General features: G+C 44.0%; 1 protein-coding gene across 12 annotated transcripts in view; it reads right to left on the bottom strand.

Moving 5' to 3' along the window:
* GRIP1 (glutamate receptor interacting protein 1) overlaps positions 1 to 17,423 on the bottom strand; it is a 1,071,013-nt gene that overhangs the window by 47,260 nt on the left and 1,006,330 nt on the right. For all 12 annotated transcript variants that reach the window (XM_082255180.1, XM_082255172.1, XM_082255177.1 and 9 more), the window contains one exon: positions 1,945 to 2,089. In XM_082255180.1, the coding sequence (XP_082111306.1) occupies positions 1,945 to 2,089 (145 nt within the window). The remainder of the gene's footprint in view (positions 1 to 1,944; positions 2,090 to 17,423) is intronic.

Below are 17,423 nucleotides of genomic sequence, written 5' to 3'. Positions count from 1 at the left end.
TACAGCCATGGCCAAAAGTTTTAAGAATGATACAAATAATAATTTTCACAAAGTCTGCTGCCTCCGTTTTTATGATGGCAGTTTGCATATACTCAGATGAATTGCAAAGTCCCTCTTTGTCATGAAAATGAACCTAATCCCATAAAAAAATAAGTTTCCACTTAATTTGTGAAGAAGGCTTCAGGGTGTCCAAGAAAGTCCAGCAAGTGCCAGGACCATCTCCTACAGTTGATTCAGCTGCAGGATGGGTCATCACCAGTGCAGAGCTTGCTCAGGAATGGCAGCAGGCAGGTGTGAGTGCATCTGCATGCACAGTGAGGCGAAGACTTTTGAAGGATGGTCTGGTGTCAAGAAGGGCAGCAAAGAAGCCACTTCTCTCCAGGAAAAACATCAGGAACAGACTGATGTTCTGCAAAAGGTACAGAGATTGGACTGCTGAGGACTAGGATAAAGTCATTTTCTCTGATGAATCCCCTTTCCGATTGTTTGGGGCATCCGCAAAAACCCTTGTCCGGAGAAGAAAAGGTAAGCGCTACCATCAGTGTACATACTGTGTCATGCCAACAGTAAAGCAACCTGAGATCGATCATGTGTGAGGTTGCTTCTCAGCCAAGGGTGTGGGATCACTCACAATGTTGCCTAAGAACACAGCCATGAATAAAGAATGGTACAAAAACTTCCTCCAAGAACAACTTCTCTCAACCATCCAAGAACAGTTTGGTGACTAACAATGTCTTTTCCAGCATGATGGAGCACCGTGCCATAAGGCAAAAGTGACATGTAAGTGGCCTGGGGAACAAAACATGGAAATTTTGGGTCCATGGGCAGGAAACTCCCCAGACCTTAATCCCATTGAGAACTTGTGGTCAATCCTCAAGCGGCAGGTGAACAAAAAAACCCCCCCACAAATTCTGACAAACTCCAAGCATTGATTATGCAAGAATGGGCAGCCATCAGTCTGGATGTGGCCCAGATGTTGATTGACAGCATGCCAGGGCGAATTTCAGAAGTCTTGAAAAAGAAGGAGCAACACTGCAAATATTTACTCTTTGCATAAACTTAATGTAATGGTGAATAAAAGCCTTTGACACTTCTAAAATGCTTGTAATTATACTTCAGTATATCATAGTAACATCTGACAAAAAGATCTAAAAACACTGAAGCAGCAGACTTTGTGAAAATTAATATTTGTGTCATTCTCAAAACTTTTGGCAACGGCTGTATGTAGCAAATTTGGCAGATACTGCCGGTCAACAAAATTCCAGGGAAATGCCCTTGCACAAGAAAGCTAATGTTCTCATCCCATGCTACTTAGCACAGTAATATGAGTAAATGTGTAAAAATATTACCTGTATTTGGCCTCTTAACAGGTTCTGAGCTTAGCCATATAAAGAGTTTGGCCTCACCCAATCCAGGTTCGTATATCCAACTCAGGATTCCGAAAATACAAAATTAATAAGGCAGGCTATATCTTCCTTGTAAGCTAATAATGTGATGCTGGTCAGCAATCCCCCCCCCCCCCCCCAGCGCTTTACAAAGATTTCCATGTATCCCTTAACAGATGTCAGAAGAATTGGGTGCAACATGAATCATTGATTTTGATTTCTTAATGCATTCTATCCATATTTAAAAATTGCAGTTCCAGAATATAATTTAGAGATGGAATACATATGGCAGCTCCACAATATAATTTACAGATGGAATCTAAGGGCCAGACAGGTATGCATTGCCATCTAGTGTTTTTTTGTGTGATCCTCCTCAACCAATCAGTATTATTACTTAAGTGTGAGATAATATTGGAGCACCTGGAAGGAGCCCAGACAAACATGAGCAAGAAAAGATATATCCATACAGATCCTGCTCTAGTCAGGTCTGAACTTGATGCACAGCTGTGTAATCTTTTTTATATTATTTTGTAGTAAGCATGCTGGAGAAAGCCCTTACCGCTCTGCCAGTCCACCTTTAGTAAGGCTTGAGATTATAATAGGATCAAAAGGCTCTTCAGTGCCAGAAATGGTAATTCCCAAAGGCCCTCCATACCTCTTCAGTTCCACAGTATAAATGATAGATCCAGAGCTTTCCTGTTCATCTACAAGTATAAAGATGGTGCCTTGGAATCAATGCAGAGATCATTCTTAATTAAATGCAGACTTAGGAGATTAACTGCATTGCATCTTTATTAGTCAATGTGGCATGACAGTGCATGGCTGCCAGACATTTAGGATTACTAGGGCGAAGCATATTTTCCACACCAGAGAATCTGGCAACCATTTAGTCATTAAGTTGCTGACTTTTTTATTTTAATTTGTAGATAAGCAATGCAGAAATATGCATTTAACTCTTGTATTTAATATCCTATGAAATGCTTGCTACAAAGGAACAGTCATTCTGTGACCTTCATGGATATGTGAATGAATGCAATCATAAGTTGCATGCCTTAAACAGAAATTACAGAAATTAAAAAAGGAAAGATCACAACAGTCACTACACTGCTGCTAATAAAAAGCTTGTTAACATTTACAAAATTAACATTTTCTTAATTATATAAAGTACAACTAAAGGCCCCTGTATGACAGTTTAAACAAGTACTAAATCCCAGTTAATATATAATGCATAACTATTTTTTTTTCAAATACAATTAACATTTTGATATTGTGACCTCTTTACAATAGATATACAGTGTTACATTAAATTAATTCAGATCTACAGTGTTAGTTAACACAGTTTATAGCTTCTGTTCATAGTAATAGTTTTCCATTCCAGACAGTACATTTCAATGTTTAATAAACACAATTTAGGTATTTAAACCTATCCTCTGAAGTCGTGTATGAGTACTGTATGGCGTTTACTTCTTTCTTTTTAAGAGAAACAACCTATAAACTACTACCCATTTCAGTGTTTGCATAGATTGAGACACAGATGCATGTTACTATTTTGTATCTGGTTCAACTTGTAACATTGTAGAACAAGGCTCGGTTCACACTGGGGCGACGAGTGGCGCTATATTCAGTGCAATGGAACTGTTATAATCGGAGCGACACAATTTGCTCCGACTTCGAAAAAAGGTTCCTGCACTACTTGGGGGTGAATTCAGAGCAGCTTGCATTGACTTCTATTAAAGTCGTGCTGTACGAGGGGGCTTTAGAGTCGGGCAACTTTGAAGCCACCCCAGTGTGAACCGAGCCTTACAGTCACAATTAATTTGTCAGTCACCAATGGGTTTTGACAGTATTTTTATTGGAGAAGTTGTTAGATAATGGACAGAGTGGCCAGTCCAGGTACAGATAGCCATGGATCCCATAGTTTAGTAAATGTATTTGGACATTCCCTGTGTTGAAAGATCAGCTTTTCCCTGGCTAAGATGGAACTGATTTGGTGTTGCCATTCTTCATAGGTAGGGGTATGGGGGATAAACACTTTCGGGATATCAGCATGGGGGCTAGAATAGAAATAGAAGTCTACAGAGGCTAGGATTTCTGGGAGGCATGATCAATTGCCCCCAGTATACAGAGTATAGTATCTATTTGCTAGAGTTCTTCTGAAATGATGTCTATGGCATTATGTGACAGCTTCCCAATTAAAGGAATATGTGTCAATTAAAAATGTTGGGACTTAACTTAACTTGCATAGTCAGAATATGTCATAAAATCTTTCATTACTTTCCCTGACTGAGCCAAATTATCCTTCATTTGTGTCTCACATGCTCCCCTCCCAGACACTGCAGCTGACAGTAGGCGGGTTTCAGCAACAAAGGCAGTGGTGTCATTTCTGAAAGCAGTGGGCAGGACTCGGTGTGACCAGGTGTTTGACAAGCTACAGACCTGTGAACCAGCAGTGGCAATGCTGATAACCACAATTACTGCAACATCTTTTTACCACTGTAGGGCAGCATTGTAGTGCCCATTTAGTTCTGAATTCAGCAGCAGTGCAACAAAAATGAGAAAAAGAAAAAACAAATAAGCCTCCCCCCCCCCCCCCCCCCACTACAATTAAACATATAGTGAGGGAAACAAGTATTTGATCCCCTGCTGATTTTGTACGGTTGCCCACTGAAAAAGAAATGATCAGTCTATAATTTTATTGGTAGGTTTATTTTAACAGTGAGACACAGAATAACAACAGAAAAATCCAGAAAAACGCATTTGAAAAAAGTTATAAATTGATTTACATTTTAATGAGTGAAATAAGTATTTGATTCCGCAAGATGTCTGGCTCCCATGTGTCTTCTATACAGATAACGAGCTGAGATTAGGAGCACTCTCAAAGGGGTTGCTCCTAATCTTAGCCTATTACCTGTATAAAAGACAACTGTCCACACAAGAAATCAATTAGATTCCAATCACTCCACCATAGCCAAGACCATAGAGCTGTCCAAGGATGTCAGAGACAAGAATGTAGACCTACACAAGGCTGTAATGGGCTACAAGGCTATCGTCAAGCAGCTTGGTGAGAGCCTGACAACAGTTAATGCGATTATTCGCAAATGGAAGAAACACAAAATAACTGTTAATCTCCCTCAATCTGGGGCTCTATGCAAAAATTCACCTTGTAGAGTTTCTATGATCAGGAGAACAGTGAGGAATCAGCCCAGAACTACATGTGAGAATCTTGTCAATGATCTCAAGGCAGCTGGGACCATAGTCCCCAAGAAAACAATTGGTAACCCACTACGCTGTGAAGGGCTTGCGGGCCCCCTGCTCAAGAAAACACATGTACAGGCCCGTATGAAGTTTGCTAATGAACATCTGAATTATTCAGAGGAGAACTGGATGAAAGTGTTGTGATCAGATGGAGAAGGAAAACTTATGGTTTGGGGGTGTTTTTCTGCTAAGGGGACAGGACAACTTCCTTGCATCATAGGGACGATGAACGGGTCCATGTAATGTCAAATCTTGGGTGAGAACCTCTTTCCTTCAGCCAGAGAATTGAAAAATTGGATTTTTGTACTTACCGTAAAATCCATTTCTCTGAGTTCATTGACGGACACAGGGCTCCATAAATCATAACTACTGGGTCATAGTGCCTCCTCCAGGAGTAGGACTAGGCAGAACAAAAAACACCTGGCTACACCCATTGGTCATCCTCAGCTTTGTATATAACCCTCTCTCTGCTCTAGGTAATCAGTTTAGTAGCAAGCAGTATTAGAAGTATCAGAACTCCATACAGGGGTGGGTGCTGTGTCCCTCGATGAACTCAGAGAAATGGATTTTATGGTAAGTACAAAAATCCCATTTTCTCTTTCGTTCATCAACAGACATGGCGCGCCATAAATTATAACTACTGGGATGTCCAAAAGCAGTGCCAAAAGGAAAATAAGAGGTGGGGAAAATAACCCAAGGCTAAATATAAGAGCCCCTAACTAGGTCACAGGAGACCCCATGCGAAAAATAGAGGTTTGAACAAAATTAGCCCTCAAGAGGGAACAGCCCCTCTTAAACAGCAGCCTGCAAAACTATGCAGCCAAAAGAAGCATCCGCAGATGCCAAAGTATCTACCTTACAGAATTTTGTAAAGGTATGCACCGACGACCAAGTGGCCACCTTGCAAACTTGCGATATTGATGCCTGATGACGAAAGGCCCAAGAAGCACTCAGCGCTCCAAGTAGAATGTGCCATGACAGGGAAAGGTGGAATCTGACCTTTAATAGAATAGGCCTGGGTCACTGTCTGTCTGATCCATCTGGAGATGGTAGCCGAAGAAGCGGTCAGCCCTTTTCTTAGTCCGTCCGTAACCACAAAAAGTGAGTCTGACCTCTGAAAAGACTCAGTAGCTGCCAGATACACCCGAATCGCACGAACCACATCCAAGGTATGCAAAGCAAGTTCCTTGGGATGAGCCGGCTTGGGACACAAGGAAGGCAACACAATGTCCTCATTCAAATGGAAGTCAGAGACAACTTTGGGCAGGAATGATGGACAGGGACGAAGAACCACTTTATCCCTATAGACCACTAAATAGGGACTGCGGTAGGATAATGACGCCAACTCTGATACCCTGCAGGCTGAGGTAAAAGCCACCAATGTCACTTTCTAGGATAACACAGGCAAGGGAATCTCCCGTATAGTCTCAAATGGAGGTTTCTGGAGAACCGAAAGTACTAAATTTAAATCCCATGGCGGCAAAACAGACTGTACAGGTGGAGCCACATGTCGATCCCTCTGAATGAAGGTAAGAAAGGTTAAGATCTGAGCCACAGAAAAGGATCGAGGATGAGCGCCAATCGACTCACACCAAGAAATGTATGCTCTCCACGTACAATGGTATGTCTTGCTGGAAGATGACTTCCTCGCCTTCACCATAGTAGAGATCACTGATCCAGACAGACCTCTATCCCTCAGTTGTGAAAGCTCCAAAAAACAATAAGGTGTGACCACCCTCCTCCTGCGCTTGGTATCCAGGCCCCTCGACCACACTCCTCCCGGGACTCACAACTGGCTTCTTAGATGGCTTAGGTCTTGCTGCCCATAACGGACTGGGGTAGTCCACCGGTACTGAAAGCAAAGAAACAAAAAAGGGCGCACCGACCTAGCGCATTATCCTCAATAGAAGGCTTTATTAAAGTAACATTAAAAAATGGCTACTCACAGACGTAGATAAAATAAATCATATCAAGCTCAATTGCTCAAACGTCCGGGTGTAGTCCATACAATCGTTCATAACTGATGAGTTGACGGCTGACGCGTTTCGAGGCCCAGCCTCTTCCTCAGAGCCACTGTGTCATGGCTTTCTCCTTGGTTTATGTAGTGATGTACTGATCCAGTCCCTACCCCTAAGTGGGAGTGTCTCTTCCCCCGGGGGAGTGGCTAGAGTACTACAGCTCTTCCTCTCATGACCTCACTTATTAGTGGTATATAGTGACATAAATCAATCATGCTGATACAAAACAATGCTAAACATATATGCTAAAAATGTATATGTATACATATAGTTAAAATCATGTGCATGAAAATAGGATTAAAATGTAATATAATAAAAGTAAAAAACCATATACATAAAAAACCATATACATAAAAACTACCATGAGCAGATATCACAGACTGATGGAGTTGCTTGCTGAGTGCATATAGAGACACTGTAGGGGCTCCCTGAACTGACAATGGAGGGCAGCTAATGTGATCACTATTGGTAATACTCCCCATAATTTTCCTTTTTTACCTTTGCTGGTCTGCTGTGGTCTGGGCCATAGTCTCACCCACTCCTCTCCATACAATCCCCAAATTCTTTCATCATACAGGAGAGGGAGGGGGGGCGTGGAGAAGATCTGCACCAAACAGGAGGAGTCAAAACGGGGGTGGGGAGCCGATCGATCATTATACACCGGCTCCCGGCTCCGTAGAATGCTAATAGAGGGAGGACTCATGCGGAATATGGAGCCGATCGGTCATTACATGCCGATCACCGGCTCCGTGGAACGCACGCCGTTACATGGCTTCCGGGTTACCGCGATGCGTTCCAGCTGTCGTCACTTCCGCTAACATCACTTCCGCTGACGTCACTTCCCATGAATGGAGATGCTACGTACAGCGAGGTAGTTCGTCTCCATGGTGACCCTCCCTGGCCCTCCATTGGTCCAACGAGCACCAGCACCGCCCCTACTGCACAGCACCATATCCTAATAGATTACATATGAACGATTCCAGTAATCCTATATTTTAGCCTCAATTGTAGCACTGTCCCTTATTCTAGGACCTCCACCCTTAATATGGAACCATTTAAAACCACAATACGTCTCTAATGGACTCGAGAGGATTGTATATGGATATATGTATATTTTACTTGCTTCCTCTTACTATTAGTACTATTGTGGTCCTAGTGCATACATGTGGTGGCGCGCATGATACATACGTACAAGGATCCACACCGGCCATGTGATCACATGCCCATATGCACACACACATGCACGCAGCACCACATATGCACAATATGCATATAGGATGGACAGAGCCCTTCTCTACGTTAATCTGAGTCCAAAAACCGTTGATATGAACACGTGTATAAGAATATGCTGCACTATATATCTAGATAAATGCTCAATATGGTCACGATATAAAACCGACAATTAAAATCAATATAAAGAGTAATTGATAGCTGAGAGGAATGTGTAGGTGTACATATATACCTTCCTTTTGAGGGTTGACCCGAGGATTGACTTTTCCGTCTCTCCAGGGGAAAAGACCCGTCCTCAAGTCTGGGTGAACCGATATCATCATTCACTGATAGTCACAGGTTCCCGCTAAACCTGCGACTATACGGCTGTTTGCAAACTGGATGGGACCATGTCCTACAATATATTTCCGAGACTCCAGAACAACATCCATGGATGCCGCTCCGGAGACTCGAACTAGAACATGATCCTGATTCAATTTAGAAAATTGAATCTAGATCATGTTTTTTTATCCTTAGAACCGATATCAAAAAGCAGAGAAGGAACAGACCGAATGTAGGGTGCCCACGGCACAGGCTATCCAACGGGCCCGGCATCCGACCTGAACATGTGGAAATGTGTATGGGGATCAATAGAGCCATCAGACTCAGTGTACCCATTGTCCTTACAGAACCCCATGGATCTCTAGATCCTCATTAATGCCCCCTGGTGCTAAAGTCCCCAGAGAGAAGATCCAGTATGTTTCTCTCTTGCAGAGTTTCTGGAATCTCACCCCATCATCCTGGTCCTTACTGATGGCTTCGATCCCAAACACCCTTAGCCCTGTAGGGTCTCCATCATGGAACTGGCAAAAGTGGCGGGGTACCGAGTAGTTGTTACGATCTCTCGGTCCCTCCTTGGTCTTTTTGTTGAGTATGCTACACTTGTGCTCCCCGAATCTTACTCTCAGGGGTCGTATGGTACGTCCGATGTATAGTAGACCACATGGGCAGATTAGGGCATATATAAGGTAGCTTGTGCCACAATTAATGAATTGTTTGATCACGTGGCTTCGCCCGTCTGTCCCAGCTACTTCCTTCTTCCGATGCCACATGAAGGAGCAGGCCCCACAATTTTTGACCCCACACCTAAAGTTTCCCTTCTGGTCAAAGGCTGAGAACCACGGGTTAGATGTAGGTACCCCTCGAGAGATTTTAGGTTTACGAACCCTACTGGGTGCGATTTGGCTCCTCAAGTCTTTTGGCTTCCTAAACACTATTTCTGGTCTTTGTGGCAATACACTTCCCAAGACTGGATCTTGTTTAAGAATTTTCCAATTGCGCTGTATCACGCGTTGGATGTCAAAGGCTTTGTTACTGTAGACAGTACTGAACCTGACTGACCCTGTGCTAGTAACCTTGGGGGGCTTTTTCTTGGAGTTGCTGGTATGCTGGAGGCTATCTATCGGAGATGGGTGTTCGGCCAAGAGGTCACTCCCATACATTAACCAATATTTAACATATGCCTCCTCAATATGTTCTGCTTTATAGCCCTTCTCGACAAATCTTTCTTTAAGGATTGTACCTTGTTCTTCGTAGTCAGTCCTTTTGGTACAGGTCCTGTGTAATCTACAGAACTGCCCGAAGGGGATATTTCTTATCCATCTGGGATGGTGATTGCTAGTTGCATGGAGGTAGGCATTACCCCCACTCGGCTTGAAATGAGTTTTGGAGACTATGTTTCCATCGGAGTCTGCTCGCAGTTCTAGATCTAAAAAGACTAAGCGGGTTTCATCAATTACCTGAGTAAAAACAATCCCGAACGGGTTATTCGTACAATGTTGTACAAAGCCTGCCAGATCCTCCTTTGTGCCATCCCAAATGATGAGTATATCGTCGATGTACCTGGCGTACAAGGCTAAATTCGCCCTGAAGGGATTGTTCTTCCAAATGAATAGGTCCTCCCAGTACCCCATAAAAAGATTGGCATAGCTGGGAGCGAACCTAGCCCCCATTGCTGTTCCTCTAATCTGCCTGTAGTATTCCCCTACGTATGAAAAATAATTGTGGTTCAACACATAGTTGATGGAGTCAACTATAAATGTTGTTTGAAGGGGATGCAAGTTGCTGAGGCTCAGGTAATGTTCAACCGCCTTCAGGCCATAAATGTGTTCAATGGACGTATACAATGAGGACACATCCAAGGACAGCCATTTGTATCGAGGAGACCATTTCATTGGAGTCAGAATCTCCAGCATATGACTCGAGTCCCTAACATAGGATGGAAGAGTCACCACCAGATCTTGCAGGAAATGGTCTATGTAACAGCCTAAGTTACTAGTTAGGCTGTCAATGCCAGCTATTATCGGCCTACCAGGGGGGTTCTCTAGGTCCTTGTGGACCTTGGGAATGTGGTAAAAATGTGGGGTTTTTGGGTGTTGCTTAAATAGAAAGTGATATTCATTCTTTGTAATCACTTTATTTCCCAACGCGTTGTCCAACAGTAGTTTCAATGATGTTATATACTCCACTAGAGGATCCTTCTTCAGCTTCTCGTACGTCTCTTGATCATTCAAGAGTCTGTAGGCCTCTGCCAAGTATGCAGATCGATCCTGTATGACCAGGCCCCCTCCCTTATCGGCCTGCCTGATAATAATCTCCTCATTGTTTTTCAAACTCTTAATTGTGTCCGTCATACTTTCGCCCGTTTCGGATCCCTTTGCTTGATGATTTTGCTTTTTGAGCATCCCATTCTTATTCTGACAGACCTGTTTGATTTCCTCCAACACCACTTCATAGAATGTAGGTATGAAGTTGCCCTTTGCCCAATGAGGGAAAAAGCAAGACTTGGGTTTAAAGGGGGTGTGTATCAGGTCTGTCAGAATAAGAATGGGATGCTCAAAAAGCAAAATCATCAAGCAAAGGGATCCGAAACGGGCGAAAGTATGACGGACACAATTAAGAGTTTGAAAAACAATGAGGAGATTATTATCAGGCAGGCCGATAAGGGAGGGGGCCTGGTCATACAGGATCGATCTGCATACTTGGCAGAGGCCTACAGACTCTTGAATGATCAAGAGACGTACGAGAAGCTGAAGAAGGATCCTCTAGTGGAGTATATAACATCATTGAAACTACTGTTGGACAACGCGTTGGGAAATAAAGTGATTACAAAGAATGAATATCACTTTCTATTTAAGCAACACCCAAAAACCCCACATTTTTACCACATTCCCAAGGTCCACAAGGACCTAGAGAACCCCCCTGGTAGGCCGATAATAGCTGGCATTGACAGCCTAACTAGTAACTTAGGCTGTTACATAGACCATTTCCTGCAAGATCTGGTGGTGACTCTTCCATCCTATGTTAGGGACTCGAGTCATATGCTGGAGATTCTGACTCCAATGAAATGGTCTCCTCGATACAAATGGCTGTCCTTGGATGTGTCCTCATTGTATACGTCCATTGAACACATTTATGGCCTGAAGGCGGTTGAACATTACCTGAGCCTCAGCAACTTGCATCCCCTTCAAACAACATTTATAGTTGACTCCATCAACTATGTGTTGAACCACAATTATTTTTCATACGTAGGGGAATACTACAGGCAGATTAGAGGAACAGCAATGGGGGCTAGGTTCGCTCCCAGCTATGCCAATCTTTTTATGGGGTACTGGGAGGACCTATTCATTTGGAAGAACAATCCCTTCAGGGCGAATTTAGCCTTGTACGCCAGGTACATCGACGATATACTCATCATTTGGGATGGCACAAAGGAGGATCTGGCAGGCTTTGTACAACATTGTACGAATAACCCGTTCGGGATTGTTTTTACTCAGGTAATTGATGAAACCCGCTTAGTCTTTTTAGATCTAGAACTGCGAGCAGACTCCGATGGAAACATAGTCTCCAAAACTCATTTCAAGCCGAGTGGGGGTAATGCCTACCTCCATGCAACTAGCAATCACCATCCCAGATGGATAAGAAATATCCCCTTCGGGCAGTTCTGTAGATTACACAGGACCTGTACCAAAAGGACTGACTACGAAGAACAAGGTACAATCCTTAAAGAAAGATTTGTCGAGAAGGGCTATAAAGCAGAACATATTGAGGAGGCATATGTTAAATATTGGTTAATGTATGGGAGTGACCTCTTGGCCGAACACCCATCTCCGATAGATAGCCTCCAGCATACCAGCAACTCCAAGAAAAAGCCCCCCAAGGTTACTAGCACAGGGTCAGTCAGGTTCAGTACTGTCTACAGTAACAAAGCCTTTGACATCCAACGCGTGATACAGCGCAATTGGAAAATTCTTAAAACAAGATCCAGTCTTGGGAAGTGTATTGCCACAAAGACCAGAAATAGTGTTTAGGAAGCCAAAAGACTTGAGGAGCCAAATCGCACCCAGTAGGGTTCGTAAACCTAAAATCTCTCGAGGGGTACCTACATCTAACCCGTGGTTCTCAGCCTTTGACCAGAAGGGAAACTTTAGGTGTGGGGTCAAAAATTGTGGGGCCTGCTCCTTCATGTGGCATCGGAAGAAGGAAGTAGCTGGGACAGACGGGCGAAGCCACGTGATCAAACAATTCATTAATTGTGGCACAAGCTACCTTATATATGCCCTAATCTGCCCATGTGGTCTACTATACATCGGACGTACCATACGACCCCTGAGAGTAAGATTCGGGGAGCACAAGTGTAGCATACTCAACAAAAAGACCAAGGAGGGACCGAGAGATCGTAACAACTACTCGGTACCCCGCCACTTTTGCCAGTTCCATGATGGAGACCCTACAGGGCTAAGGGTGTTTGGGATCGAAGCCATCAGTAAGGACCAGGATGATGGGGTGAGATTCCAGAAACTCTGCAAGAGAGAAACATACTGGATCTTCTCTCTGGGGACTTTAGCACCAGGGGGCATTAATGAGGATCTAGAGATCCATGGGGTTCTGTAAGGACAATGGGTACACTGAGTCTGATGGCTCTATTGATCCCCATACACATTTCCACATGTTCAGGTCGGATGCCGGGCCCGTTGGATAGCCTGTGCCGTGGGCACCCTACATTCGGTCTGTTCCTTCTCTGCTTTTTGATATCGGTTCTAAGGATAAAAAAACATGATCTAGATTCAATTTTCTAAATTGAATCAGGATCATGTTCTAGTTCGAGTCTCCGGAGCGGCATCCATGGATGTTGTTCTGGAGTCTCGGAAATATATTGTAGGACATGGTCCCATCCAGTTTGCAAACAGCCGTATAGTCGCAGGTTTAGCGGGAACCTGTGACTATCAGTGAATGATGATATCGGTTCACCCAGACTTGAGGACGGGTCTTTTCCCCTGGAGAGACGGAAAAGTCAATCCTCGGGTCAACCCTCAAAAGGAAGGTATATATGTACACCTACACATTCCTCTCAGCTATCAATTACTCTTTATATTGATTTTAATTGTCGGTTTTATATCGTGACCATATTGAGCATTTATCTAGATATATAGTGCAGCATATTCTTATACACGTGTTCATATCAACGGTTTTTGGACTCAGATTAACGTAGAGAAGGGCTCTGTCCATCCTATATGCATATTGTGCATATGTGGTGCTGCGTGCATGTGTGTGTGCATATGGGCATGTGATCACATGGCCGGTGTGGATCCTTGTACGTATGTATCATGCGCGCCACCACATGTATGCACTAGGACCACAATAGTACTAATAGTAAGAGGAAGCAAGTAAAATATACATATATCCATATACAATCCTCTCGAGTCCATTAGAGACGTATTGTGGTTTTAAATGGTTCCATATTAAGGGTGGAGGTCCTAGAATAAGGGACAGTGCTACAATTGAGGCTAAAATATAGGATTACTGGAATCGTTCATATGTAATCTATTAGGATATGGTGCTGTGCAGTAGGGGCGGTGCTGGTGCTCGTTGGACCAATGGAGGGCCAGGGAGGGTCACCATGGAGACGAACTACCTCGCTGTACGTAGCATCTCCATTCATGGGAAGTGACGTCAGCGGAAGTGATGTTAGCGGAAGTGACGACAGCTGGAACGCATCGCGGTAACCCGGAAGCCATGTAACGGCGTGCGTTCCACGGAGCCGGTGATCGGCATGTAATGACCGATCGGCTCCATATTCCGCATGAGTCCTCCCTCTATTAGCATTCTACGGAGCCGGGAGCCGGTGTATAATGATCGATCGGCTCCCCACCCCCGTTTTGACTCCCCCTGTTTGGTGCAGATCTTCTCCACGCCCCCCCTCCCTCTCCTGTATGATGAAAGAATTTGGGGATTGTATGGAGAGGAGTGGGTGAGACTATGGCCCAGACCACAGCAGACCAGCAAAGGTAAAAAAGGAAAATTATGGGGAGTATTACCAATAGTGATCACATTAGCTGCCCTCCATTGTCAGTTCAGGGAGCCCCTACAGTGTCTCTATATGCACTCAGCAAGCAACTCCATCAGTCTGTGATATCTGCTCATGGTAGTTTTTATGTATATGGTTTTTTATGTATATGGTTTTTTACTTTTATTATATTACATTTTAATCCTATTTTCATGCACATGATTTTAACTATATGTATACATATACATTTTTAGCATATATGTTTAGCATTGTTTTGTATCAGCATGATTGATTTATGTCACTATATACCACTAATAAGTGAGGTCATGAGAGGAAGAGCTGTAGTACTCTAGCCACTCCCCCGGGGGAAGAGACACTCCCACTTAGGGGTAGGGACTGGATCAGTACATCACTACATAAACCAAGGAGAAAGCCATGACACAGTGGCTCTGAGGAAGAGGCTGGGCCTCGAAACGCGTCAGCCGTCAACTCATCAGTTATGAACGATTGTATGGACTACACCCGGACGTTTGAGCAATTGAGCTTGATATGATTTATTTTATCTACGTCTATGAGTAGCCATTTTTTAATGTTACTTTAATAAAGCCTTCTATTGAGGATAATGCGCTAGGTCGGTGCGCCCTTTTTTGTTTCTTTGCTTTCTCTATCCCTCAGTACCTGGCTTTCAATATTAACAAAAAGGACAAAGAAGAAAATGGGACTTTAAAGGTAGCCACTAATAACCCCATGGAAGAACCCCATGGAAGAATTCAAGTATTAATACAATAAAAATTAATTTTATTTAAACACCATTAAAAAATCATACTAAAATCAATTCATAAATGTATGAAAATACACAAAAATACAAAACAATACTTGAGTTCTTCCATGGGGTTATTAGTGGCTACCTTTAAAGTCCCATTTTCTTCCTCGTCCTTTTTGTTAATATCATATAGGGATGCGGAGCCACAGTAATTTAAGTCCTGTCTAAGCCATTAAAACCAGCGACTGTAAAGCAGGATTGGTAGATCCAGCCCTTGGGACAATTGGTCTTCTCTGAGAGGAAGCCCCCAAGGGAAGTTTATGGCTACCAGACTGATTGGAAGATCATCGCCCTTGATTCCTCGCAGGAATTGCGGGAGAAGCCTGAGCGGAGGTTGATACTGGCCTTACTGTGGCCCTTGGATGCCTGCGGCATCTGCCAGAGGAACCCGTAATCTCCTAACGAACTTCGGTATCCTCCTGTGGAACCGAACCTGCTAAAAGGAGCTGCATATGTAGGACTGTGCAAGCAGAACTGTCTTGAAGGTGGATGCAAAATGGGAGAGAGAACTATCTGTGACAGCAGCTGGTGAATCCTGGCCTGCGGTTCCTGAAGTTTATCCAGAGGAAGGACCACCCTGGTCAGAATTAGAATCAGACCTAGGTAAATCAATTCCCTGAACAGAGATATGGAAGACCTTCGGGAGTTCGGACATCACCTGAACCTTCGCAGGAATTAAATCAGCACAAGAAGACTCAGGACCTAAAAAACCTGAAAAGGACAAGCTTTGTCCCCCTTTCTGGGTACCCACAAAAAAATCATTTTTTGGATCCCCTTGACGCTCATGAAGGAGGTCCACGAGGTTGGAAAACAGCAAAGATGTCCCCCCACCCCAATAATAGGTGAGGGCAGATCTTCATGCTGAAGGGGTCTTGTCTGCGGGTTCAGAGAAGCTAGCTCTAGGCTTACCAGACCAAAGATGCTTGGAACCTCCCGGGGAAGATTTGAAAGATCTATTTCCGTTATTCTCTGTCCCAGAAGCACAAAAGATTTTTCTATGTGCGGAGGAGGGGGGCCCCCCATCTGCGACGAGGCTCCTTCCCTTTCCTAGACTATAGCAGAAAGGTACTCTTCCCCCCGTGATACCATTAATGATGTCATCCAGGGTAGCCCCAAACAGGCGATCGCCTTGAAAGGGCAGATCAATGAGAACTTTCTTAGAGGCTTGGTCTGCGGACCAAATCTTAAGCCACAGCACTAGCTTAATCACCACCGCTGAAACAGAAAGTTTGGGCAGCACAGGAGCTGTATCCAAAGCTGCATCACAAATAAACTGAAGCCCATGGACCAACTGGTCCGCTAAATCAACATAAGCAGCTGGGCCCTGCTCACCCCCCAGGCCCTGGCGCAAAAGCTTGGCCTACTCAGTTAGGGTCTGAGACACCAGGGCTGAGGCAAAGACTGGCCGCAATGTCGAACCAGCCATAGTAAACATGCTGCGTGCCACAGCCTCTGCTTTCCTGTCAGCCGGATCCTTAAAGGACAGGGAATTTGTCTACTGGGATCATGGCAGCTTTGTTCAACCTGGAAACAGGAGGGTCCACCACTGGTGGACTAGTCTACTTTTTTAATAATGACTCCTAAAAAGGGTAACGTATAGCAAAACATTTGGGGACCACAAAGTGTAATTTTGGTTGTTCCCATTCCTTACAGAAAAACCTGTCAAAATAAGGCACAAAAGGAAACCCCTTTGGAGTGCGTGGTAACTTATGCATACCAAACAACACAGCAACGTCCGTGGCTACATCTGCCGCATCCTCCATTTTTAAAGTCTCACACACTGCAGTGATAAGTGCGTCTACCAGCCCTTTTTAATTTGCTGCTGCGACCATGGAGGAATAATCCTCACTAACCGATGGATCTGGGGGTGTGATATTAAGATAGTCGTTCTTCTGGAACGTTCTCCTCTCTCCACAGAGAAATGCTGGAGCTTTGTCAGAGACACAATTGGGTTCTTGGTCGCCTCCCTAAGGCCCTTCTACCCCGATCTCAGTTTGGCCAGGCGGACCACTCTAGAAGGAGTCCTGGGGGTTCCAACCTTCTTCCATTTACAGATAATGGAGCCCAGTGTGCTCATTGGGACCTTCAATGCTGCAGAACTTTTTCGGTACCTATCCCCAGATCTGTGTCTCAATACAATCCTATCTCAAAGGTCTACAGACAATACCTTGGACTTCATGGCTTGGTTTGTGCACTGCAGACCTTATATAGACAGGTGTGTGACTTTCCAAATCATGTCCAATCAACTTAATTTACCACAGGAGGACTCCAATCAAGTTGTAGAAACAGCTCAAAAGGTGATCAGTGGAAACAATGTACCTGAGCTGAATTTTGAGTTCCATGGCAAAGGATGTTAATACTTATGTACATGTGATTTTTTTAAAATT

This window comes from Pelophylax lessonae, assembly GCF_965119305.1.
Source record: "Pelophylax lessonae genome assembly, chromosome: 4".
Taxonomy (NCBI): domain Eukaryota; kingdom Metazoa; phylum Chordata; class Amphibia; order Anura; family Ranidae; genus Pelophylax; species Pelophylax lessonae.
The sequence above is the reverse complement of the archived record's forward strand: the minus strand, read 5'-3'. Positions and strand labels throughout refer to the sequence as shown.